Here is a 24,242-nt window from a genome sequence, read left to right as displayed (position 1 = left end):
GGGGGGGGGTAGCTATAAACCCCACTGCACCAATCAATGAACGGTGGGCTCGACTTTGGCCCGGAGCAGACCCATTATTCCCGACTTATCGGCTCCATATTATTTTGCGGTGCCGCCGCTGTAGTAGACGAACTTGACCGGGTTGAGAATCAGACTCTGGAATTCTACTTTTGAGCCTCATGGTCTCGGACATCCTCGCACTAGCCTGGACACCCGCACCTTGGGATAGCAGTAGTACGGTCGATCTGCTTGTCTATCTGGCTGTGGGCACACCGGCCGGGTTCAATGTAGCTAAAGTAAGGTACCGGTACCTTGGGTAATACCACATCTCTCAACCTTGCCTGAGGAGTACCTGAGTTCCAAGACAAGGGACAAGGGGATTTTACAGGCGGCGTGCATAGCTTGGTGTTGAATTCGTGCTGAGGTAGCAGGCATTCTCCAAATACAATCGCAACTATTGGCATATGACTTCATTGGAAACACTCAACTCATTACTATACAATACCACTCACTACATAAACAGTTCGTGGGGTGGGTTTGTTTGGCTTTGTCAATGCTGGTTAAGGGGAGGTGCTGTGTAAAGTGTGAGCGAGACTTGTACAATCCCCGCACTGTGGAACGCCACGATTCAAATGCCTCGAACTGAGGTGGAACAATCCGACTTGCTATCGTCAGCGACACGGCGACCGCCAAACATCAATTTTGCGGCCCAACCCCAGATAACACCTAAATCCCAATCATCCTCCCGGACCGTTTGCAAATCAGCAAGTTTAACCACCTTCAATCAGTTAATATTCCACGCGACATCACCATTCAAAGGAATCCTCAATTTATCCAGACCGCCTGTCATGTCGAGAAGACCTCCCAACCCCGCTGCCGAAAGGGCGGCTCAAAACCAGGCAACCATCAAAAGCCTGCTCAAGCTAGAAACCAACAAGATTTGTGCGGACTGCAAGCGTAACAAACGTTCGTCGCCTCTCGCTTCTTGATGCTGTCGATTCGACATTCTCACAGCGGACACGACTGACTCTTCTTGCACAGATCCACGATGGGCTAGCTGGAACCTGGGCGTCTTTATCTGCATTCGCTGTTCGGGTATTCACCGAGGAATGGGCACCCACATTAGCAGAGTCAAATCGGTCGATTTGGATTCGTGGACGGATGAGCAGCTGCAAAGCATCCTGAGCTGGGGCAACGCGCGCGCAAACAAATATTGGGAGTCCAAGCTGGCCGCTGGCCATGCGCCATCCGAGGCTAAGATTGAGAACTTCATCAGGACAAAGTACGAGCTTAAGAGATGGGTCATGGATGGCCCCATGCCTGACCCTGCCACGCTCGATGCCGAGGCCGACGATGATATTCCTTTGAGCCTTGTGAAGGAGAAACAATCCATCGACCGGAAAGAATCGGTACGGAAGGCCTCGCTGGGCCAGTCCTCGGCCCCGACTTCAGTCCGCCGAGCGCCGGCGCCCCCAGCTCCAGAGCAGGATTTGATTGGGGGTGACCCCATTCCCGTTCGTGCAAACTCGGCTGGCCCTGCCATGTCTAAAGTTCCCTCCAAGGGCGAGCCGGCTCCGCCAAAGACGACGAGCACAAAGGATTCTTTGCTGGGCTTGGATTTCTTGGGCACCGAAACTGTTGCCCCTCCTCGCCCGTCTAGCACGACGGGGACAGGCGGAGTGGGAGGACAGTCTAGGCCGGATCTGAAGCAGTCCATTCTTTCTTTATATGCTACTGCACCGCGGCCGCAACAGCAAGCACAGCAGGGATCATTCGGCGGGTTGAACTCGCCACCCCTACAGCAGCAGCAGCAGCAGCAGCAGCAGTCGCAGGGTGCAGGCGCATTCGGGGGCATGAACGATGCATTTAGCAGCTTGAGTTTCAACACGACTTCTAGTGCTCCAAAGTCTCCTCCCGCAAACGATGCCTTTGCCAACCTTGGCGGTATATCTAGCTCTCGCTCCCCACCGCCACAGCAGACGTCAAATACATCTGCTTTTTCAGGTCTTGGCGGCGGAAGCTTTTTCGACACAAAGCCTGCCCAGACTCAACAGCAAAAGTCGTCTTTTGGAAACTCTAGCGGATTTGGTGGATTGACTTCACCCTCTGCCACTACAACATCTGCGCCCCAGGCAAAGCCTTCCGGAGCGTCGATGCCTGCCTCTGCAGCGCTTGGTGACCTTTTTGACTTTTCTACCCCCGCCCAGACCTCGACTCCCAAACCCAGTGCCGCCCCTGCGCCAGCCTCCGACTCCGTTTTCAACCTCTCAACCTCGACCCAAGTCAAGTCACCTCCTGCTACCTCTAACCCTACGTCGACAATGGGCTCAAACAACTGGTCGAACTCAGATGTTTGGGGTGCTAGCGATGCCTGGTCGACACCCGAGGCCGCTGCAGCACCTGCCAAGAGCACAACGACGACCATGCCGTCGAGTAGTTCAGATGCGTTTGGCGGTTGGGGAAGCAGTGCCGGTGGTGGTTTAGCAAACCAAAGCATCGTCCCGGGGGCTTCTGGTGGTTTCCAGCCCAAGGTTGCTGCTGATGAGGAGTTCGGCGGATGGGCAAGCAGCACGGGGACGGGGAATGCATCAGGAGGGGCTGCTAAGCCTGCGGCCGGGTTTGGGGGCAACGACGACTTGTTTTCCAACGTATGGCAGTAAGAGCACTATCGCATGAGCTCATGGGTAATATCGGTTAGATGTGGAATCCCGACCGGCTCGGATTGGACCACGGGAGGCAGAGATGTTACCATGATTTTGGAACCATGTTCGTTTTTAAAAATGGTATGGTCTTGCTCTTGGTATTCCACCTTGCGTCCATCTTTCTGTCATGTAACTATACACGGGGGCGGTTTTGTTTTGAAGTACAGTACTAGCTCAACTCGGACAACGAAATGAGCAGATGGAAGTTGTGATTTCCGACAGGCCCAAGGGAGTGAAAATAACACACTGTAGTTGCACTATCCTAAACTCATTAATCAACCCGGAACGCCTTGCTATGCCCAAACCAGATTTCACCTGTGTTGCAGTCCTGACTGCCTCCAGAGTAGCTTCTACCCTCATCCCTTGTACTAAACAAGATACGCTAGCTATGGATGTATTGGTGCAACATCGAGTTGTTTTAAGCCATGTGCGCCGTTGGACTCTCAGCTCCTGCATACCACCCTATAGGAAGGCGGAAGGCCCTTTCGAGGTAAGCCGGTCACATTGCCGCGGGCATGGCCGCATTCTATCCTTGGACCGTTTCTCCAGGGGGTTGGTGCATGTTGAGCCGAGGATTTTCCTGACTGCCGACGCCTGCACTCAGAAGAAGAGCTTCAGACCGTAGTAGAGCACGAGGAAGATTGCGATCAGGATGCCGGAGAGCTTCAGAACGGCGACCTTGTTGCCCGAAGCAGCCATTCGGCCAAGGCGGGTTGCGGAGCCTTTGAGCTGCGTGCCCATCGTGGAAAAGGTGTCGGACTAGATGGGATTTGAAAGGCACTATTGTCAGTAATTTTTTTTGTTTTTTTTTTTTTTGTTCTTGTTTGTTCCGGTTTCATTCTGTCCGTTCTCCCCTTTGCTCGACAGAAACACCCGACGCTACCACAGAGCGACGGACAGATCCGCCCCGCCGCGAGGAAAGGGGGTTGGGCGAGGTGCAACTAACCGTCGAGTCGATGACGTCCTGTGCCCGCGCATTGTCGTAAATGTCGACCGTCACGCCTCGGAGGGCCGACACCTTTGCGGACAACTCGTCCAGGCGGGCGTTGTTTTGGCGTTCGCGCTCGTAGGCTTCCGACATTGTGGCGGGATCGGATTAAAAGTCGGAAAAAGAAAGAAACAGAAAAAAAAAAAAAAAAAGAAAGAAAGAGACGAGGCGGGAGTAATGGAAACCGTTTGGTGGCTCGATATCGAACGATAAATGGGAGGTGGAAAGGTTGTTGTCGCTCGGTCGAATTGGCAATTTTACCGCCCGGCGCAGGCGGATAGGGCGGATTACAACGGCGAGGCTTGTATGTAGGGTAGTTGGTAGTTACGCCTTGTCGATGGTACTGGTGCAGCCTCCCCTAGTCACCTGAGCCTTTGGGTGTCCTCCGTAATTAGAATACACTCGGGACGAGTTGGCTGTTGATCGTGATGTGAGGTTTTTTTTTCTTCTCTCTTTTGTTCACTGATTACTTCATAGACGGCCTGGTTCCTCTGGTCAGTTGCTTGGATCCATGCACCCCAGCCAAGATGTTGATCGAGACACGATCAAGAACAAACAGACCCCTGCCACCCAGAGTCCATGTGACGCCAAGATTCACCGCCACACAAGGCGCCACATGGGGCTTAAGTGTCGCGATCTCGGACCGCTCTCAAGGTATGACGCAGTTTTTCGTCTGTGTACTGCCTGCTCTTCCCGTCCGCCGTGGATCTTGGGCCACGGTACCTACCATAAGCTTATCAAGTTAAGCCCTTTTTTTGGGGCCAGCACCAACCAGGGCATGACATTTCACTTTCTCCGCTGCAATTAGCACAAACGCCAGCAGCACCTTGCTTTAGCTAGATCTATTCTAGCTGCCACATCTGACAGTTCAAAGTCTTTTTTTTTTTTTCTTTTTTTGGTGTTCCTAAGGTTTTCCTCTACGCAGTACGTCCCTTGCTTACCTCTCGCCATCCATTTTGTTACCTATTTCTCTAGTACCAGCTGATAGTAGTATTGAGTGAGGCTCCTGTGTTTGTGTATGGAGCTTGTTACTAGAGAATACTACGTAGTCAGTAGTGTTGACCTCCCTATATTTCCCCACATGGCTCGGCCGGTCGACATGACGATCCCTGGAAACGGTTTAACGGTTGCATTTATGTTGATTGAAAACAGGCAACACCAACCCTGGCAGCTCGTATTCATGACAAAACTGAGGTGGTCGGACCAAGGAGTGTCACCGCCAAAGTCGCAATATTCAAACCGTTGTATGCAGCTCTTTGGTAGTATAAGACCGTCTGGTTTCCTCCTAGTCTAGAAACAATACCGAACTCGCCTTTCAATTATCGTTAGAATCTAATTACCATACGTCCCCCTATCCCTAATTCAGTGATTACAGCAATAGAGCAGCGGTCTTGCAGTCACACACCCACCCTAATTCGGTTCGATCAACATGCGTTTCTCAACAATCTTTGCTGCCGCGGCTGCGGCTCTTCCGGCCGCCACCGCGCCAACTGCGGTTTCTCTTATGGCTGCCGGCCCTATGGACCCCGACCCGGTCAATGTGCTCATGATGAAGCCGGGGCAGTTCAACTACAACTGGACCGTCACCAACTGGGAGGCCGGATGTGCACGTGGCGGATGCTACTACGGTGCGATTGCGTTGCTCTTCACCGCACTCTCTGCCTGGCTAAGCCACTAACATTTGTTGATTGCTCACAGGGTTCGAAATTGCCGCAGAGGAGTACACGAGCTATCCCAAGGCGCCGGCTTTCAAGGCTCGCTGCGATGGACAAAACGAGGGCGGCCCCTACACCGTCTGCGAGATGAAGGACGGTGGCTCTGCCGCTAGGCGAGTCGCGGCTCGCCTCCTTGAGAGGAATTCCTCTGACCCCGTGTACATCAGGGTGTCTTACCAGTACGCCGACAGCCAGCCAAACGCCTACTTTAACTGGACCGGCACGGGGGAGGCCACGTACAACCAGTTTGTTGCGCCGCCTCTGTCCTTCAACGTTACGCCCTCTGAGGTTTTCGGCGTTGCCTAAGTCTACTGGGTAACGGTAACGGTGTGATGGAACCTGGGAAAGCCAAGAATGAATCATGACCATGACGATTGGAATTATACGCGGGTACGATTTTGAAGGTTGTAACTAATGGGTAATACACTTGATTCAATTTGACTATCTTGTCAACAAAGGAAACAATTTGTTTCCCTCAGGCTGCATAACGACGCAGGTGTTGATCAGAGGACACCTGAAACGGTAGGTAGTGGGTATTAACACATTAACACACTGTGATTAACATTATCTCTTTTACCCCCTGAGACCCCCTGCTAATCTATGCAGGGCCACAGTATGAATTGTTGCCACTATTAGCAGTCACCACCCAGATACGCTCTTTACTGTTTGTTATTTACCATCTAGATCTAGCACCTGGCGGGACTCCGCCGTTGATTGTCGTCGCTTAGGTGCCTAGAGCTTACTGGTTCCCGAAACGAATCCAGACCAGATCTAATGCCGGCGGATGACCGCCAACGTTAGATAAGCGCGACTCCAAATCGTCAGCATGGAGGTGCTTTGGTTTATTCTCATTCCATGAGCGGCGAAATGTTCCTTGAAGTCTGCATTTTAAATTTGCTCTATTGTGTTTTAGCAATTGGTAACAGAGCCGAAACTTACTCTCTCGCAAAGTTGTTCCTGTCATAAAATCAGCAGCAGCATAATGTTCCTCGATGACAAGACACCATCCAAGTCGGCTGTCGAGAGAGACAACCCACCACCCCGGCGCAAGGCCTGCCAAGGCTGCATCAAGGCCAAACGACGCTGCGATCTCGGCTTCCCGACATGTCTAAGGTGCTCGCACAGGCACATCGAGTGTCTCTACGACAGCGCCGTGTCCATTAATGGAAGCAGCAGCGGGATCCCGCCAAGCCGCCCTGCACGTTTTGCCAAAAAGAGGCAGACCCAGGCAACCAGTGGGCACGCAGCCTCTGAGGCGGCTTCTCAGCCCTTGTCGCTGTCCGGCACCTATGGGACAGCAACCAACATTGATGGTTTATCATTTTTGGACGATCCATCATTAACGAGCTTGCCCGTCTTTGACGATGCTCCACCAAGTGGCTTTCCAGGATCAAAGACGGCCGAGTTCATCCCAAAGGATGATGGCATCTTTGCCTATGGGGGTTCATTGGATAATCTTCTCGGCCTTTCTACTCATAGTAATTCCGTTTTTGAAGGTCTGGACCTGGACCTTGACGTTTTTCAAGCTCCTCCACAGAACATGGATCCAGTGCCTGCTCGCCCAGAGGAACCACCACATACAGACCTGGTTTACCTGCCGGTAGCGACCCCGACCGCAACGACGTCCTTCAACATGTCATACATGATACGTACCCGCTTGTCATATACGATACCGATATTACTAGGTGCACCCAAAGCCTTTGTCGAGACGACAGGCACGCCGTGGAGCCATCCGTCTCTCTACAAAGATGGCTTCCCACCCATAATCGAGGATATGTATGCCGCATGCGCTTTGTACATGGCCCGCACTCCAAGAAATGACGCCGTCATCATGCGATCCATCGAAGGCAAGCTGGCCAAGGTTATAAACGATCCCCTGCCGTCAGTCGCTTCGACGTCTGAGGTCTTGTACCGTACCCAGGCGCTTCTCATGTACCAAATCATGCGGACGCTGGATGAGGGTCTCGCCAGCCGGGCCCACGATGCCGTCGCCACGGCCGCGTTCGAGGAGTCAATGAACACTCTGAAAGATCATCTCATCATCGAAGCCGGCTCCACCGACGTGTCGACGACATTCATGTTGAGCAGTCTGACCGCGCAGTCTATTACCGACTTTGAAAAGGCGGCATCGCTGCAGACGAGGCAACACGGAATTCGGAGACCCACGAAACCCCTGCAGCTCTACCCGCTTGGCCCGACCCGCGCCTTCTGGGAGCAGTGGACGTTTAAGGAGTCGGTGCGCCGCACCTTTCTCATGGCGTTCTTCTTCTCGCAGCTGACGAGGCTGGTGACGGGGGCAACGCTGGGGACATGCACGGGTCGGACGGCCACCTGGAACTGCTGGACGCTTGCGGGAGACCTCTGGGGCGCCCCGGACGCTGTCGACTTTGCCCAGGCCTGGAACACCAAGCACGAGGTCGGCGGGGAGGCGGAGGGCGGCTGCGGTCCGATAATCGTCTCGCCGGGTCAGATGCAGCGCGTGCTGCAGGAGGCAAGAGCGGAGGACATGGATGATTTTGCGCGTATGATATTGACTACCACGTTGGGCGTCGAGGAAGCCAAGGCCTGGCTGGCCTCGAAAGGCGGAGTCTTGTGAGCGCGGAGGTGCGTCTCGGTGGGATTGTGTAACAAGTTTAGATGAATACAGTTGTTTTAGCGATCGGTGAATAGTGGTGGTACAGAGGGGGTGCAGGGGGGTGCAACTACCCATGGCAGTCAGCTTCAGGGGCTTCTAGAAAGGTTTTTGGGATTGGATAAAAGTGCCACATGAACAAGCAGCTCATTTTTGAGTTAACTTTTCCATCCATTGAGGGAAATATCCATTCTCGAAATGCAATTGAATGTTTGGATGTTGAGACGTGTTTTATCAACTCATTCCTGGGTAATAGTCTAAGCCTGTGTGGGGGGGGGCTAGCTTTTTGCTTGGTTCGCCCAAAGAGTGGTTGGTACAAATCACATCATACGTCTGGTCTGGTGTTATTGCGACCAAACAAAAGACTTCGGCCCAGATACAGTCCGAGGTTTTCTTTTTCTCGACCGAATAGAGCAAATGAAACTCAATTATAATTTCTTAAAATCCCACATTTCGGAGGGGTTGATTTTGTTTTACAAACTGGTAAGATTTCTGGGCACTGCAGATCTCAGAAAGAGAGAAAAGAAAAAAAAAAAAGATCGCTCCCCTTTCTTGGGTGTAAGACCACTTTCTCGGTACTGTCGGAAAATCACACCTAAAACACCCCTTGTATCCAACCAGAACCCAAAAAAAAAAAAAAAAAAAAAAAAAAAAAAGAATGGAAGCCCACAACGCAGCAGTGGCGGCCATCTCGGCGCGCGTCAAGCACTTCTCGGAAACACGGCAGCCGTTCCGCATCTACCACGGCTCGACAAACAGCACGCGGCGGTCGGATAAGCGGGCGGACAACACGGTCGACACGAGCGGGCTGGACCACGTTTTGTCGATCGACCGGGAGCGCAGGGTCGCCGTGGTCGAGCCCAACGTGCCCATGGACGCCCTGGTGGCCGCCACGACGGCGCACGGCCTCGTGCCGCCCGTCGTCATGGAGTTCCCCGGCATCACGGCCGGCGGCGGCTTCTCGGGCACGTCGGGCGAGAGCAGCTCGTTCCGCCACGGCGCATTCGACGCCACCGTCGAGTGGGTCGAGGTCGTCCTGCCCACGGGCGAGGTCGCGCGCGCCTCGAGGTCCGGGGAGCGGTCGGATCTGTTCTGGGGCGCCGCGTCGGCGTTTGGGACCCTCGGCGTCGTCACGCTCATGGAGCTGCGGCTCGTCGAGGCGAGGCCCTACGTCCAGCTCGACTATCACCTCTCGGGCGGTGTCGGTGCCGCGGTGGACATGATGCGGGAGGAGATGGCGCGCAGTGAGAACGACTACATCGACGGCATAGTCTACTCGCCGGCCGAGGTGGTCACCTGCGTAGGACGGATGGTGGACGCGGTGCCGGAAGGGGTCAAGATACAGCAGTTCGCGAGGCGTAAGGACCCGTGGTTTTACGTGCACGTCGAGAAGGACGTCCTGCCGCGGCTGAAAAGGTTGGAGGAGAAGCCGAGCGACGGCATCAAGACTTTTACAGACTACGTGCCGCTGACAGACTACCTGTTCCGCTACGACCGCGGCGGCTTCTGGGCCGCGAGGTGGGCGTTCCGCTACTTCCTCACGCCCTTCAACCGGGCCACGCGCTGCCTGCTCGACCCGCTGCTGCACACGCGCGTCATGTACCGCGCGCTGCACAAGTCCGGCCTGGCCGACTTTTGCATGACGCAGGACGTGGGGGTCCCGTTCGACAAGGCGGCCGAGTTCGCGGCCTGGCTGGACGAGGAGCTGACCATCTACCCGCTGTGGCTGTGCCCGCTGCGGCTCCGGCGCGCCGAGGGGCCCGACTCGGCCCACGGCCTGCACTCGCAGTTTGCCGACCCGGACCTGCCCGACCTGCTCAACTTTGGCGTCTGGGGCGACCTGCCCAGGGGCAAAATGGACCGCCGCGCGGCCGTCCAGTCCAACCGGCGGCTCGAGGCCAAGGTCGCCGAGCTGCGGGGCAAGAAATGGCTGTACGCGCAGGCCTTTTACACCGAGGACGAGTTCTGGGCGCAATACGACCGGGCGTCGTACGACGCGCTGAGGAAGAAGTACGGTGCTGACTACCTGCCCAGCGTCTACGACAAGGTCCGCGTGGATCTGGAAGCCGAGGAGGCCGCGGATGCTGGGGGCACGCTTGGAACCAGGGCCAAGAGGGCCATCTGGAAGGTGTGGCCGGTGCGTGGTCTGTATGGCGTCCTGGCGGCTATCAAGAGCGACGAATACCTCATGCACAAGACTAGGAGACAGGACCGGGGCGATGTAAAGGCTAAATCGCAGTAGGGGGGTTTTGCTTTTGGTCGGTTGAGCTTTTTGTTTTGTTTTCTTTTTGTTTTATTACTATTATTATAATACCGTCACAAGGGTTCAGAGTTAACGTCTTCGATTCGGAATCAACTACCATTATGATTTGCTGTCCTTTGGGTATGATCAAGGCAAGACCGCCATTCTCCTCCGTTACCAGTGGGCTGCTCTTCAGTGGCTGTTCAGACGAATGCTCAACTAAATGCCTGGATTGGCAACTCCCAGATGCTCCAGGACTTAACAGTATCTTGCTTTGTGGCTACTACCGGTAGCACCTACTTTTGTACGCCGTATATAACCACTTGCTCTAGCTAAGTGTTTCCACTTCGACAGTCAGCCATTTCCTCCTTTCTGATCGGATGTATGGCCTGCATTGGTCAACTGGCCGGTACCAGTAATCTTATGTTCGCCACAACGAGGTTGGATGGCTGTTCTACATAGTTATGTACCCAATCTGCCACTATCGACTTGCATTCCTTTGGAGTCCTTACCCTACCAGAAGTCCTTCATTAGCCCTCTGGCGAGTCCAGGCGTCTCTCAGATTTCAGACGTGTGCGAGTACTCAAGTGCCGGTATTTATCATATCAAGACCTCATGTCTGCCATTGATGAGTGGCACTCTGTTGTTTGGGGTGATGATTTCTTCACGAGGACCCCTGCCCAACATTGAAGATCTATCAACTACACATGCATACTAGTATGATGCCCCAGCTCCGCCAGGTCACAGCAGCCAAAGTATCTCGAGACCGACAAGGGCATTCTTTCTTGGTTGTCGTCGAAGTCAAATCATCAACATCAAAATCTTAAAAAAACGGCTGTCATTGTCGAGGTCGTTACTAGAAAGGTAGTGGATAATCTCGAGTCGAGGGTTGTGCCTATGAGCTCGTAGGGCGATTTGTGACTTTGTGTTTTACTTGGTATATTTCCTGCTCGCAACATCCCTAGTTGAAGGCCCCAGTGGCTGATGCATACTGCATGATATCGTGCAAGGAAGCGATCAGACGGTTGGGTCAAAATTTCGAACTTGGCAACTGCTCAATCGTAGCCCCAATATGATGTAGGATGTATACGGGCTATATGCACTTATATAGTACCTCAAGATTGTCTAAAGAAGCAATTAGACTAAAGGATCCTGGGTTAGGGCTTAGGGGCATGGCACTGGCGCCCCTCCAACCCCACAGCTGACGTCAATGTTGATCGGCAAAATACACTTGCAGCGCAACGCCAACATAGCGACACCTCGCTGGAGAAAACCAAAAAAAAAAAAAGAAAAAAAAAAGAAGAGAAAACGCGTTTCCCCTTCCCCACCTGCGCATGCGCCTCGGTCTGCGCGTGCTTTGCGAGCTCCTGCTGGTCGTCGTCAGTCTCTTCGTGCCGGACCGGCGAGCCCTCGACGACATGGCCAAGAAGCTGTCAAAAGCCAACGCGGCAGCGTCGCACTCAAGCGTCGCCACGACGCACTCGGACTCGACCCAGACCTCCAACTTTTCCTCGTCTTCGTCGGTCAACAAGGCCGGCCTCTCGGCGCCAGGGCCGAGCTCGCTACCGCCCGTCCTGACCGACGAGGAGCCCCTCCCCCGCCTCATCGTCTTTGACCTAGACTACACTGTTAGTTTCCCCGTCCTTCTCCCTTTTTTTCTGTCTGTTGTTAGCTCCTTTCCACTAGCGCCTCCGACGCGGCTTTTGTATTTTTTTTTTTTTTTTTTTTTTTTTTTTTTGCTGACTAGGAACCAAAACAAAAAAAAAAAAATAAAACACTCCCGCACCACAAACAGCTCTGGCCGTTCTGGGTCGACACGCACGTCACGCCCCCGATCAAAGCGGTGGCGCCCGCCGACAAGAGCCAGCACTGCAGCGCAGTGACGGACAAGATCGGCGACACGTACTCGTTCTACGCCGACGTGCCACGCATGCTGTACACGCTGCCCATGGCCGGCGTGAGGCTGGCCGTGGCGTCGCGCACGCACGCGCCCGACCTCGCCCGCGACGTGCTAAAGCAGCTGCAGATCCCGCCCTACGCCGCCGCCGCCGGCCTGGCCAACCTGGCCAACAACAGCAGCATGCCCGCGACGCCGGCCGCGGCCCAGAAGCAGCTGGCAAAGGAAAAGCCTCGCAGGGCCCTCGACGTCTTCGACGCCGGCCTGGAGATCTATCCCTCCAGCAAGGTGCGGCACTTTGACGCCATACAAAAACGCACCGGCATCCCATACAGCGAGATGATTTTCTTTGACGACGAGGCCCGCAACAAGGAGGTCGAGCAGGCGCTCGGCGTGCTCTTTTGCCACGTCAAGGATGGCATGACGTGGGACGAGCTGGAGCTGGGCGTCAGGAGGTGGCGGAGGAGGAGACAGAACTGACTGACGGACCATGTCAGGACCTTGGTGCATCTGCTGTAATGTGTTCCTTTCCCCCGTTTTTTTTCAGAAATAATTCCCATGAATAGATGCTTGAGAGTCACCATAGCTTGATCGGCCGGACCTTATGAGGTGGTCATGCGTCAATATGGCAGACTAAAAAGAAATCGGTATATAACATGAAACGTAGATTCTAGACAGCAGGTAATGACAACATGGCACTATAGTCCATGAAAAAAAAAGTGATATCAACTGCTCGCTAATCGGATATATCTGGAGCATGCGACGACAGAGAATGATCGACAATAAACAAACCCGGTTTGCCCAATTTGGTATCCTAGTGGCAGCGCTGAGCATATTCAAGAAAGTCTCTTGCTCTGAAATGTAGCCAATCTCCAAAAAAAGAAAGGAAAAAGAAAACAAACGCAAGCACTCGTCTATCTGGCTAAAAGAGATGTCGTTTCATACGTGTCATGTATGGGCTGGAAAATCACCAATGCCAAAAAGAACATGCATAAAACGAACTGGTATATTCTTTTCGACAACGGAATCATGCGGCTTTTGCGGACGCAGCGGGAGGGTCATCGAGCGCGCTAGCTCCCTTCTCGGCAATAATCTCCTCTTTGCTCGTGGCAGCTGCAGTCTCCGGGTTTGCATCCAGGATATCGAGCTTCTGCACACCGCTCTCAACGGCGGCAATATCTGAAGTGGCTGCCGTCGCCTCCGTCTTGTGGTAAGGTTGGTTGGTAGAAACAGCGCCCTTAAATGACCTCGGCAGTGTGCACACTCGAACGTTGCGCTGCTTCTGGTTGACGGAACCCACGGCGACACACTCGAGGCGCTCCTCGTCCAAGACCTTCCATAGGACCGGACCCTTGGGGAAGGTGTCGAATCCTTGCTCCCAGGTAGCTCGCTCCTTGATGGCCGGGTCCAGATTGGGCTGGTCGCACCAATTAAACTCGAGCTTCCCACCGTACTGCTTTGGGATGTTTTCAGCTTCCATAAAGGAGCTCAGCACAGGGAAGACCTCGGCCTGGCTCAGGATGAAGATCTTGGAAACCGTGATGGGGTCGAACCACCTCTTGATCCAGCCCCACACCGTGGAGAAGAAGAAGGGGGCGCCGATGACAAAGATGCGATCAAGAGTCTCGGGATAGTGCGCGGTGGCCAACGTGCTAGCGGCCTGCATGTGCGCCTTGAGGTTCCAGAACTGGCGTAGACTGACGCCCGAGACGTCTACGATATTTGTGCTCAGCGTTATCGGCGTCTGAGGGTGTGGCCTATCGGGCATCTCGGTGCATAGTGGCTGGGCGAAGCGGGTGAGGTTTTCGTAAAGGGCGAACAAGCGCAGCAGTTTCGGAGGGGTCGAGCCGTCAGCATGCGCGCGGCTGAATGTGTCGTCGGCTCCCTTTTCATAGGCAGCCACTGCCTTACTGTCCAGCTGCTTGATCTCGAAAAGATATACCGGTATGCCCCTCTTATCTCTGCGTCCTGTCCATTGCGGGTACTAGATGCGAACACAAAGCGCTGGTCAGCTATTTAGGGACCCTTTGGGGGGGTGAACAAGGAACCCAACTTCGGGCTGCGCACCATTATACGGCTCTGCTCGTATGAGTCCAGCTCGATCGTCTCGTAAAGAGTGTCCAATCTTGTTGTGGACCTCCATTCTTCTGTTTCTTTGAACTGCTTGAAAGCATCCTTTGGTACCCAGCGACGGGCTCGTAGGAATCGTCTATCCAAAAAAAAAAAAAAAAATGCGGGAAAAGATTAGCGCTCCCGAAGTATCCGGAAAGCGGCGCTGCCAAGAACCTACAGCAGAGTCTGGTCGTCGTGCGATGGAGGAGGACCTGGTGTATAGAGCCCATTCTCTGCTACAAGGACCTTGAATTCCGAAAGAGCCTTGTTCTCGCTATCTGTGAGGTGGCCGAGATGGCCTTTGGGGTAGCCGACCTCGGGGTCTGCCGTTGTGCCTGTCGCATAATCGGTGGATCCCGTCATCCTAGGCGCGATTCTCTTGTCGAAGTAGACGCTGCGATTTTTTGGCGGGTGATCAGGGAGAGGAGAGGATGAAGAGCAAGATTGTTGTTTCGTATTTCTGGCGGTCAAGCTAATTATGAGAGGAGAAAACTGCTTCAAAGAAAAAGCAAAAGTATAAAGAAGAAAATACGATAAAAAAAAAAAAATAAGAGCGTCAGATTCCAAGCCGGACAGCTGAAGATACCGAAAAAGCGCGCTAAGGCCCAGATCTGCCCCTCAACGGGTCTACTCATGTACCTGCGCCAAGCAAACAGCGATCGCCTGTGCCTACCGCAACGGTATTGATCCATTACTAAACCCGACCCACCGTGCCGGCAGCAAGTGGTCCCGTGGGTTTCGATTGTAGCCCTGCCCCAGTGCTATATTGTATCATTACATCATTGTTTCATTAGATTAGGAATCAGCTACAGATAAGTACCTAAGCACATAGGGTCGTCTTGGACTTGGAGATTCGAGCTTTAAGGTTTCCATATCTAATTCATCTCAAACCTGAACTCAGCTGGTTCAGCTGAGGGATGTCATCCGGAATTGCCGGGCGTCAATAGGATGCATGTTGATGGGATGAAAATTTTAAGGGCCCAAGGAGTTATAGTATAACTGAGGGCAGTTGCACGCATGCGATTGGGGGTCGAGGCGCATCCTTGATTGATGATAAATCAAGCGATGGCCCGAAAAAAAAAAAAAAAAAAAAAAAAAAACCGGACTTGGTTTCCTTACCAAACCAGCTGCCAAAAGTCACGCATGCACATTACCAGGGAATGAAAGAGCACATCCGGGGAGATCCTGAAACTGCATGAACAAAATGGTGAGTTCAAACGGGTTAAACCAACCAGGTATAATTCTGCAAAACAGTATTATTGAGTTGGGTGTTGTTTTATGTGGGCTTGGCCTGTTTTTCGCTCTGATGATGTCTATTTAAAATAATTAAATACAAAGTCAATGCATGCATAACTAGGCAAGACTTGTTAATTTTACCACTTTGGGCGACTAACATACTACTTGGTTTACAATTGCTTCAATCGGCATCTCGGAGTATCATATTATGGGATTTCCTGCTGGGGGTTTGTTAAGCCAGCGATGGTTTTTACGTCAATCTTCGTCATAGTTTTGCTACCCCTGAATGACATCAGGATCATTGTGACGTTTATTGCGGGACCAAGTCATGTATTAGATGTTCATCAACGCATCAACGAATCATCCAACATCGCCCAGACTAGCTTATATATGTCTTGCAGATTTCTCTGACAATGACACTGCCCTAACTGCTTCGTGCAGGCAACCATCAAACATGGCAACAACGGGAGATTTTGCTGGCGCCGCTCCGATGGTGCCGGCCCCTCACGGCCCAGGGCCGTCCTACCTTCCCAGTCAGCGACATGCTCACGCCAGCTTGACCTCAAACCTCCTCGACGTCGGCATCCTGAGGAGCACCATCCTCCCGTCATTCGGCCTCCACTCGGGCCTTTCGGTCGCGGCCTACCTCGCCGGCCGCGTCACCAACCGGCTCGAGACCAAGGACTGGCTGTGGCCCAGCGGCATGGTCCTGAACGCCTGGTGGGCAGCCGTCGGTCGCCACGTCGCCGACGGGGTGCCCGCCGCCGACGCCTGGGCTGCGCTGCAGCGGCCCGAGAAGCTGCTGCTCGCCGCCTTTAGCATCTGGGGCGGTCGGCTCATGTGGCGGGTGGCCCGGCGCTCCGTGCAGCGCGGCAAGGACGAGCCGCGTTACGAGCCGGCGAAGCAGGACCCCCAGTTCTGGGGCCTCAAGGCCCTCTTCAGCGTCTATCTCCCCGAGGCGCTGTTCCAGACCGTCATCACCCTGCCCTTCTCGCTGCTCTTCCGCACTTCGGCGCAGGAGCGTGGCGTTTCCTGGCTCGCTGCTGGGGCTGGAACGCCTGCCTGGGTGAGCGCCGTGGCTGTCGGCCTCTTTGGCGCCGGCTTTGCGCTCGAGACTTTGGCGGATCTGCAGCTCGATCGGTTCAAGGCGAGGAGCGTCGGGACCGAGACGGAGATGTGCAAAGAGGGTGTTTGGAGCCTTGTTAGACATCCCAAGTAAGTTGAAGACGTTACGCAGGGAATCGTGAGATACTATTGCCCAAGAAAGGTGGCTAACGGCTACTGCCACCCTAGTTATCTTGGTGATGCACTCGTTCACTTCTCGTTCCCTCTGTTCCTATATGGCAACAACCTCCTCTCCCACCCGTTGGCGATTTGTGGTTCAGTTGCCAACTACGTCTTCTTGCGCTACTTTGGCGGAGACAAGGAGAACGAGGCAAGCCAGGAGGAGCGATACACCAAGGCGAACCAGACCAAGAAGGTCGACTTTCAGAGATATCAGCAGGAAGTAAACTCATTCTGGCCGGGCTTTGAAGCGTTAGCAAACAAGTGGACTTGGATTGTTGCTGGTTGCGGTGCTGCAGCTGCAGCTCTGGAGCAAGCGATGCGGTAGATACAGGGAGGGTTATCTACGATGGTCAAAAGGAGATACCATCGTCTTGAGTGATTATATTATATACAATCCTACTGATTATATAGTAATATTAGTCTTTGCTAGTTTCCGATGATACAAATCTGCTTCAAAGTAGAATCCTCTGCACGCAGAGTATCCTTTCTGTCGGAGATGGGCATATCACCGCAAAAAAACGCACTAGTAACATGCAGGAAGTGTCAATGTTCTCTAAAAGCATGCTCCTATCAAAGCCCAAAGCTGCTTAGTCCCTTGAAGGAAGAGTTCAAGATAAATGCAAGACAAGAAACCAAAAGTAGGCACTGACCCTATGTCTTTTCCCACCGTTTCAGATGAAAACGGAATCGTTGTGCCTGATGTCTCTGTAAGTGCCAACCTTGACCAAGGCTGGTGGCACATTATGGAACGGAGAGACGCTAAACTTGATATCGCAAGTTGGAGCAAAAGATGACAAGTCACTCCCCACGCCCTCTTACACCTCATCGATGCAGACGTAGAGTCATCGACTAACGAGGCAGTGCTGATGCAAAAACAAACAACCATAAGCGCGAGGGATGGGGGCGGGATGCTGCAAGGGAAGACACCAACATCCGCGCGTCTCTGCGGCTAGTACTCTAGTTCACCGCTAGTCTAGCCGATGATATTTGGGGCGGTTCCGCGCGGATGATGTGGCAGACGATGACTCGATGGGTCGCGTCCAGACAAAATGTAGCAAGCAAAAAGGATGAACACGTGCAGGGGATGAAGGTGAATCGTGCCCACGGATGCCGCATTCAGTCCGTTCTAATGCGTCCGGTGCATCCCCGGGCCAATGGAGAGCGGTAGTTGACTCCAAAAGAGGGTGTTAGTTAGCCTGGTGGGTGCATACCGTTGAAAGCCCACCAACATACATGCGGTATAGATCATGTGCTAGACTAGCGAGACTGACTGCTCGCCAACAGTGTTGGAGGGTGGTCAGAAAGGTAGCCAGCAAGACCAGCTAAAGGCAAGGTTGACAAACAGCAAGCAAAGCAGGGCTTAGAAGCATATGCAGTGAGCAAACAGACAGACCCAAGNTCTAACCTGCACTCTGAATTTTGGATGCTCATAAAACCAAGACACGATAATCCACTGACCTCTCAGCACATCTCCATGTCAAGATAGGTTCTTGAAGAGGCCACCACCGTTGTCAATGCTACGCAGATTTACAAAATATCCAAAGTCTTGGATCGAATATTGATTCCCAATATTTGACTAGTCGCTGCCTCAACATCTTTCATTTTGCCTACCGACAACCAAAACTTGGGTCCCGAAGTGAGGGCGGAGGGGGTTCTTGGGTTCCATCTTGTGGACATACTATATGCGGCCAAGTCGATAGTCTGGTGGAACTTGAAATGTCCGGCTCCCGCTGACGAGCGGAAATGCTATGCCAAAGGAACAATAGATAAAAAAAAAAAAAAAAAAAAAGAAGAAGAAGAAATCAAGATGACTGAGATGAAGAAATAATATCGAAAACAAGGTGACATCGCAGTATAGTCAGTCGCCTAATTAGCGAGGTGCGTTAGTGCCTTTTGCTCTGTCCAGTCCAGACGCAGGCATAAGCGCCCAAACCCCGCAGTAGGTTCGTTCGAGATTTCACCTCATTGGAGTAGACAGCCGGTCTAGTGTGGTCATCCATGACAACTACTGCAACAAGTCAGACGCCGTGCATAAAATTGACGAGATGCATTTGCGCAATTTGGATGTGGCTGTCATCTAGTTGGGGAATTGGCATTCCATGGCGACGCTGGACTAAGGCGAGTGCTGGCGCAAATATGCAACGTTGTTTGTGGTAGCAGTGGCGATGCTTGCTTCTGTGCGCGCATGCTATCGTTACTAAGACCATTTTTTCCGATGGGCAATTAAAAAAAAAGTGGGTGGATGACAAGCCGACTTCCCCGGGAGTTAAACAAGGTGAAAAGCCGGGTTGCACTGCAGGAGCAAGCAGACTAGAGTAGTCTAGGTGGATTACCGGCAATAAAACCGACGGAAACTTGACCAAGATGGCCCATTGAGTTGTTTTGCTGCCCTTTCCGGAAAACAACCAAGAAAGATCTCCGCGGGTGTGATGGTGCTGTAATGGTGTCTATTCATCTTCCGTGGAAGCTGACAACTTGTCATGCATCTGCCAGAAACACCTTGCGGCAAAACTCAACCTGAGGAGCTCCAGTGCCGGGTATACAAGAACTTTCTCTCTCTCTCTCTCTCTCTCTCTCTCTCTCTCGTGCTTGACATAGACATCCGACGCCACTTAGTCGCGAATTGCTACCTTGCTTATCTTCTTCCTCGGCGGCATTACATGGATGGCATACGACTTCAATTCCTGCTCTGGCCCGATACTACCTTTAACTGTACATTTCCAGTATGTGATGTTTCTGACTTTGGTGCTGACTTGATGTTGGCATCTCTGAGACTCGTGGTTTCATGATACGAGCTCCTGAACCATGAAGCCGGAAAATTGCTACGCAACTGATCTCAAACAGAGGAACGAACCGGGCGATCAGCGCCACTCCTCCCCGGATAATTGATCGCACTATCATTCCTAGCCTTGGATCAAAGTGGTGCAAAAGGAGGCTGTAGGTAATCAGGCCTTGAGTTTGAGGTTTTTCTTGACAAGCTCTTGGATGATCTCCAAAACTACGCAGGGGGGCAGGCGAGGTGATGAACAAGCATGGGGGGTATACAGATGAAACAAGCCCAGGAACGACTTTGCGACCCCATATTCGAAACGAAACTTTTAGTGGGTTTGGCTTGCAGATGGCTTGGCGGCGCAATTTTTGCGCTTTGACTGATTGATTCTACAGGACATATCACTTCAAATATGACTTTTGAAAAGCAATAAACAGAAGAACAAAAAAAGAAAAAAAAAAGAAAGAAAGAAAAAGAAAAAAAACCAAGATATTGAAATTAGAAACCACTTTATCGCGTGCAGTCGCTACTATACCCACTGGTCCTCAATTCTTTCCAATTATAGACAGGCAGCATCACGCAAATGTCGGTTGACCTCTTGCCCTCTTCAAACTGTAGGTGAGATTTCTTGAATGCGGTGCGGGGTGAATGTTCATCCTGCAGATGAACTGGAGCAACTAATACCACTAGCACTGACTAAGTGAGGGGAAACAACGGGCAAAAAAACACGCCAGAGCCTTACCAAGAAACCAAGCTCCACAAGAAACACACTCAGAAACAAAGATCAGATGCAACAACTTGGCAACGGCGTTGGTGGTCCGGGCGGCGACGGAGCAATCCCAGGTAAAGTTCGGTGCCTTGCGGGAACAAAGGTTGCTAGCCCAATTCAACTTCTTCCCCACCACGTGCCCTGGACACCCGACCGGGTCTGGATTGTCACGGACCCGGCGCTGGAGTGGAAAAACTCCACCTTGAATAATCGGTACCACTTGAAACAAAAACCCTCAATCCTCTCTCTCTCCATAACGGTCGCTTGTCGCTGACAGCCCACGGTGTCACGGTTCAGGTCCCCGCTGATGTTCGATCCTTTCGCGTGACTGCCCCTCTTGGCTCTCTCAGGCTTTGCGCGACCAACATGATTACCACGTAGTAAGTACCTACGAAGTTTCCCTACTGTTATGTGATTTTACGTGGTTGTTGCTTTTAATTTTGTGATTCACAGCTGTCAGCTTTCAATTCGCATCGAAACACCACCAACTTGCGACAGCCCGACCGCCCCTTGTCCCCAGCTATTTAAGGAAATGATCTGTGTGTCGCCGCTTTTAGCTGTGGCTGGTTTGGTTAGCGTGGGTGAGGGTTCTGACCCGATGAAGTGCTCACTAACCAGGTCATTCATTGGCTTGCTGCAAGGACGAGACATACGGTTTGCAACCCTCCTTTCTAGAAATGCAAACGGATTCCTTTAGATCCGTCGGCATGGTGCCGGCTGACTCGTTGGGCTGACTTGATGGCATCTTTCGGTAGATTTTATTTATGAATTAGTTATTTTTCTTCCATGTCCAGCATGCGGTAAATGGTAATCTTGTGCGAGTTGCTTCCCACATGGCCGCGCCGTCTGAGGGTGCCCCCAAAATCACTCTTGAAAAGGTACGAGGTAAGCAACCAACATCACGTACCCTAAATTGGGAATCGATGTCGAACAAGGGGGTTTTCTCCATTTCAACCTGGATCTCGGAACGAAAAGAAAAATAACCAACCAACAAGACACAAAATCGTCATCTCGTCATCTCTTTCGCTTCAATCGGCCGGGTTTGCAGAGGACCAAACAAAACCTGGCAGACCCCAGAGCATCGCCAGCCCTTCTCTTTCTGTATCCCTGATGCCATCACCTAACATGTAAAACATTAAATTGAATCCCGGTGACATTGCAGCTGGAGCCGACACGTCTGATGCCCCGGGCAACCTGAGACACCAGGCTCAGTTCAGCGGATGGAATGGCCTGTGAAGCTTCTTTCGCCACAGGTTATGCAATTCATCACACTCGCCCAACATACGTAAAATACATTTTGAACCGAACCGCAGCCTTGGGGAGCTTGACATGCATGGATGATGTTACTGTCGAATGCAACTGTCAGTCTTGTCAGTGTCAATGCGAAAACAAGCCATTAAACGAAACTCTTTTTGAGCCCCTGTTTTCAATTAGAAGTCTCCTTTTCCCACTTGTATCACATAGTTTATTTTTCTTCAAACACACAAACGGAATGAAAGGGTCTAGTAGGACAGGCACCCATGGCAATCCGGGTAGGCTGGAGGATGCTGTTGACTCGAGCTATATTGCAAGATTCTCACGGCAGAAACGGTGGCGGATCTCGTCCAGATCCACGGAACCTTGACTGCCAATCTTAAAAAAGAACCTTACGCTTGCACCTTGAATTATCGACCTACACATGGCAAGGTACATTCTTCTAGTGTCGTCATGGGAATGTGGTGAGAAGCGGAAATAACGCCGTGCTGTATCTTGCGATTTTGTTAACGGAGGCGTGAACGCATATCTAGGCCAGGTATGTATACTGCAGGTTGCCGTGCTCTTCCGTTCTATAATTGTGTTTGCGTGCCCATATTTGTTCACAAGATCGCAACGGACTTGCAGCCCCAATCAGGCAGGCTGTCAGCAAAATTGGGTCCCTAAAGCCACTTCATGGTGGGGCGATATTGGCGATATTGCGGCGAATGCAGCGTTGGGAATGGCAAGAATGGTACCCTCCCAAGCCTCCACAGAATACGGTGGCGTCCTACTCGAAAAAAAAAAAAGGGTAATTAACGGCGCGGCCACATGGCATCCAGCCGAAGCAGAGTAGAGCCGTGACCTGGTTATCGAATCTTTTATTTTATTTTTACGATTGTCTGACAAAACCACCACAATCTTCATTGTCTCCCATAATTCTTACGCTCAAATGCTCAGCCTCCGGATGACATGCCTTCCGACCGCTCAATGTTACTATCCAGAAGAAATGCCATTTTCTCCGAGTGGGCTCTGCGATCTGAGGACCCCAACTTTCCCCTCCACTTTTAAATGCTATTCTTGATAATTAATTCCATGTTACATCAGCACTTTATGACCTCAGCGACGAAGACACTTCTGTAAGAAACAAGAGTTCCACCAAAACCCCGAGCGGTCAAAAATATCGCACTTGCAAAAAGGTGGGTTTTTGGGTCTCGACAACAAGTATTTTGGGCTAGTTCGATGGGGGTGTGAGGCGGCAAGGCGGGCGCTGCGGATTCTTTGATCGATTACCGGTATTCGTCCTCCGCAAGGGCGCAATAGTAAGTGGGGCTCAGCCCTTTGGGTAATAAACCAAAAACCAATCGAATGCTAGCGGGCGCCAGTGTCAATCAATTTCCAGTCGCGCCCGTCAAAAGTTTGACGGGCGCAAATTTGACGGGCGCTTCCTGCTACCGCTTTGTAAACAAGCCAGGCTGGGTCCAGCGGCTTGCCAGAGATTATCGGCCAAACAAATCTGGGACGAGACCAATATTGAAGACAGGCAGGTTGATCAGATGGAAAGGGTAAAAAAAAAACCCAATTCCCAAAAATATCAGACCAAGACGCACACAAAACCCACCAGTTACAGATTGGAGGCAGAGACCTACCATTGGGACAAACTCTCTTTTTCTTACAAGGGAAGCTGTTCATTATTGTTGTGTCAATCTGAAAAACGGTCTGTTGCTTACAGCAGAAAATGTGAGGAAATTGGACACGGGCAGGAACGCTCCGTTTTGCCTTGAACCTGCACTTGGATCTTGCCTGGGGAGTTCCCGTTCCTGACCAGATCCCTGTTCCTAGATACGCACCCCTGGTCCAATTTAGACGCAGGCTGGCGGGGCAAGCTAAACTTGGGGTGCCCCACACTGGATTTTTTATTTCACTCTCAACTTTCTTCAAAGTAAGAAGCGGGAAAATACAAGCAGGACTGGGTCCACGGCCGGATTCCGTGGCCTGCCTGTCCGTTTCCAGCCGCTCTAGCATCGTGGTTAATCTGCAGTGCAGAAAAGCAAAAGCAACCGGCAAGATGGAAAGGGCTGCGTAATAAGATACAAATTATGTGTACTAATAATTACTACCATTCTACGACAGAGCACGTAGTGCAGTTCAGCAGTGCCCTCATCTGCAGGGGTTTCTTAACTAGGTGTCCTAGACTCTAGTACGGGAGCTTCCTAGTTTGCAGTTTATCAATTTCTCTTGGGTGCCGCTTTTTGTTTCGAACCACATCCTTCGAAACCCGACCTCCAAGGCTGTTCATCTATCTCCCTTCTCAACACATCTGCTCTCCGTAAAATCACCTCCTTTTGTATCTATGCTACCAAGTAATCTCACATCTCACCGGGCTCTGATATCGAAAACAGAGGGGTTTCTTGGATACATAGCTCACACAGGAAGGGGACCTTAGCTGCATGCAGCACCACACCCTGGCATACACACCCCTCGCCTGCCCTGATACCCTGAGGCTTGACACCTCCCTCGTTTGTCTCCACCTCGACCCTCCTTTTCATTCAACGATGACAGACAGTCCCTGCGCAATAATACCCAAAGAGGGCAAGGGACAAAGACAGAGAGGGAAGGGAGGGAGGTACCCTCATCCCCATGGCAGCACTGTCCAAGC

The 24,242-nt window shown here is 52.1% G+C and overlaps 8 protein-coding genes across 8 annotated transcripts; 6 read left to right on the top strand and 2 right to left on the bottom strand.

The window, feature by feature from the left end:
* Positions 1-848: 848 nt before the first annotated feature.
* On the top strand, positions 849-2,660 carry PpBr36_03324 (uncharacterized protein; the record flags this gene model as incomplete). Its single annotated transcript, XM_029890497.1, has 2 exons — positions 849-966; positions 1,042-2,660. The coding sequence occupies 2 exons, from the start codon at positions 849-851 to the stop codon at positions 2,658-2,660; spliced, it is 1,737 nt and encodes a 578-aa protein (XP_029753712.1).
* A 642-nt stretch (positions 2,661-3,302) lies between these two features.
* Positions 3,303-3,783, bottom strand: PpBr36_03323 (uncharacterized protein; the record flags this gene model as incomplete). The annotated part of the gene is made up of 2 exons (XM_029890496.1): positions 3,303-3,461; positions 3,649-3,783. 2 exons carry the CDS (start codon positions 3,781-3,783, stop codon positions 3,303-3,305), a joined length of 294 nt encoding a protein of 97 aa, XP_029753715.1.
* Positions 3,784-5,119: 1,336 nt separating this feature from the next.
* Positions 5,120-5,711, top strand: PpBr36_03322 (uncharacterized protein; the record flags this gene model as incomplete). Its single annotated transcript, XM_029890495.1, has 2 exons — positions 5,120-5,318; positions 5,389-5,711. The coding sequence occupies 2 exons, from the start codon at positions 5,120-5,122 to the stop codon at positions 5,709-5,711; spliced, it is 522 nt and encodes a 173-aa protein (XP_029753714.1).
* A 676-nt stretch (positions 5,712-6,387) lies between these two features.
* On the top strand, positions 6,388-8,001 carry PpBr36_03321 (uncharacterized protein; the record flags this gene model as incomplete). Its single annotated transcript, XM_029890494.1, has 1 exon — positions 6,388-8,001. One exon carries the CDS (start codon positions 6,388-6,390, stop codon positions 7,999-8,001), a length of 1,614 nt encoding a protein of 537 aa, XP_029753717.1.
* A 694-nt stretch (positions 8,002-8,695) lies between these two features.
* PpBr36_03320 (uncharacterized protein) lies at positions 8,696-10,279 on the top strand (the record flags this gene model as incomplete). Its single annotated transcript, XM_029890493.1, has 1 exon — positions 8,696-10,279. One exon carries the CDS (start codon positions 8,696-8,698, stop codon positions 10,277-10,279), a length of 1,584 nt encoding a protein of 527 aa, XP_029753716.1.
* Positions 10,280-11,613: 1,334 nt separating this feature from the next.
* On the top strand, positions 11,614-12,656 carry PpBr36_03319 (uncharacterized protein; the record flags this gene model as incomplete). Its single annotated transcript, XM_029890492.1, has 2 exons — positions 11,614-11,907; positions 12,075-12,656. 2 exons carry the CDS (start codon positions 11,614-11,616, stop codon positions 12,654-12,656), a joined length of 876 nt encoding a protein of 291 aa, XP_029752800.1.
* A 547-nt stretch (positions 12,657-13,203) lies between these two features.
* PpBr36_03318 (uncharacterized protein) lies at positions 13,204-14,651 on the bottom strand (the record flags this gene model as incomplete). Its single annotated transcript, XM_029890491.1, has 3 exons — positions 13,204-14,160; positions 14,244-14,385; positions 14,467-14,651. The coding sequence occupies 3 exons, from the start codon at positions 14,649-14,651 to the stop codon at positions 13,204-13,206; spliced, it is 1,284 nt and encodes a 427-aa protein (XP_029752801.1).
* Positions 14,652-15,978: 1,327 nt separating this feature from the next.
* Positions 15,979-17,136, top strand: PpBr36_03317 (uncharacterized protein; the record flags this gene model as incomplete). Its single annotated transcript, XM_029890490.1, has 2 exons — positions 15,979-16,739; positions 16,818-17,136. The coding sequence occupies 2 exons, from the start codon at positions 15,979-15,981 to the stop codon at positions 17,134-17,136; spliced, it is 1,080 nt and encodes a 359-aa protein (XP_029752806.1).
* Positions 17,137-24,242: the final 7,106 nt, after the last annotated feature.

Source organism: Pyricularia pennisetigena, chromosome 3 (assembly GCF_004337985.1).
Source record: "Pyricularia pennisetigena strain Br36 chromosome 3, whole genome shotgun sequence".
Classification (NCBI taxonomy): Eukaryota; Fungi; Ascomycota; class Sordariomycetes; order Magnaporthales; family Pyriculariaceae; genus Pyricularia; species Pyricularia pennisetigena.
The sequence above is the reverse complement of the archived record's forward strand: the minus strand, read 5'-3'. Positions and strand labels throughout refer to the sequence as shown.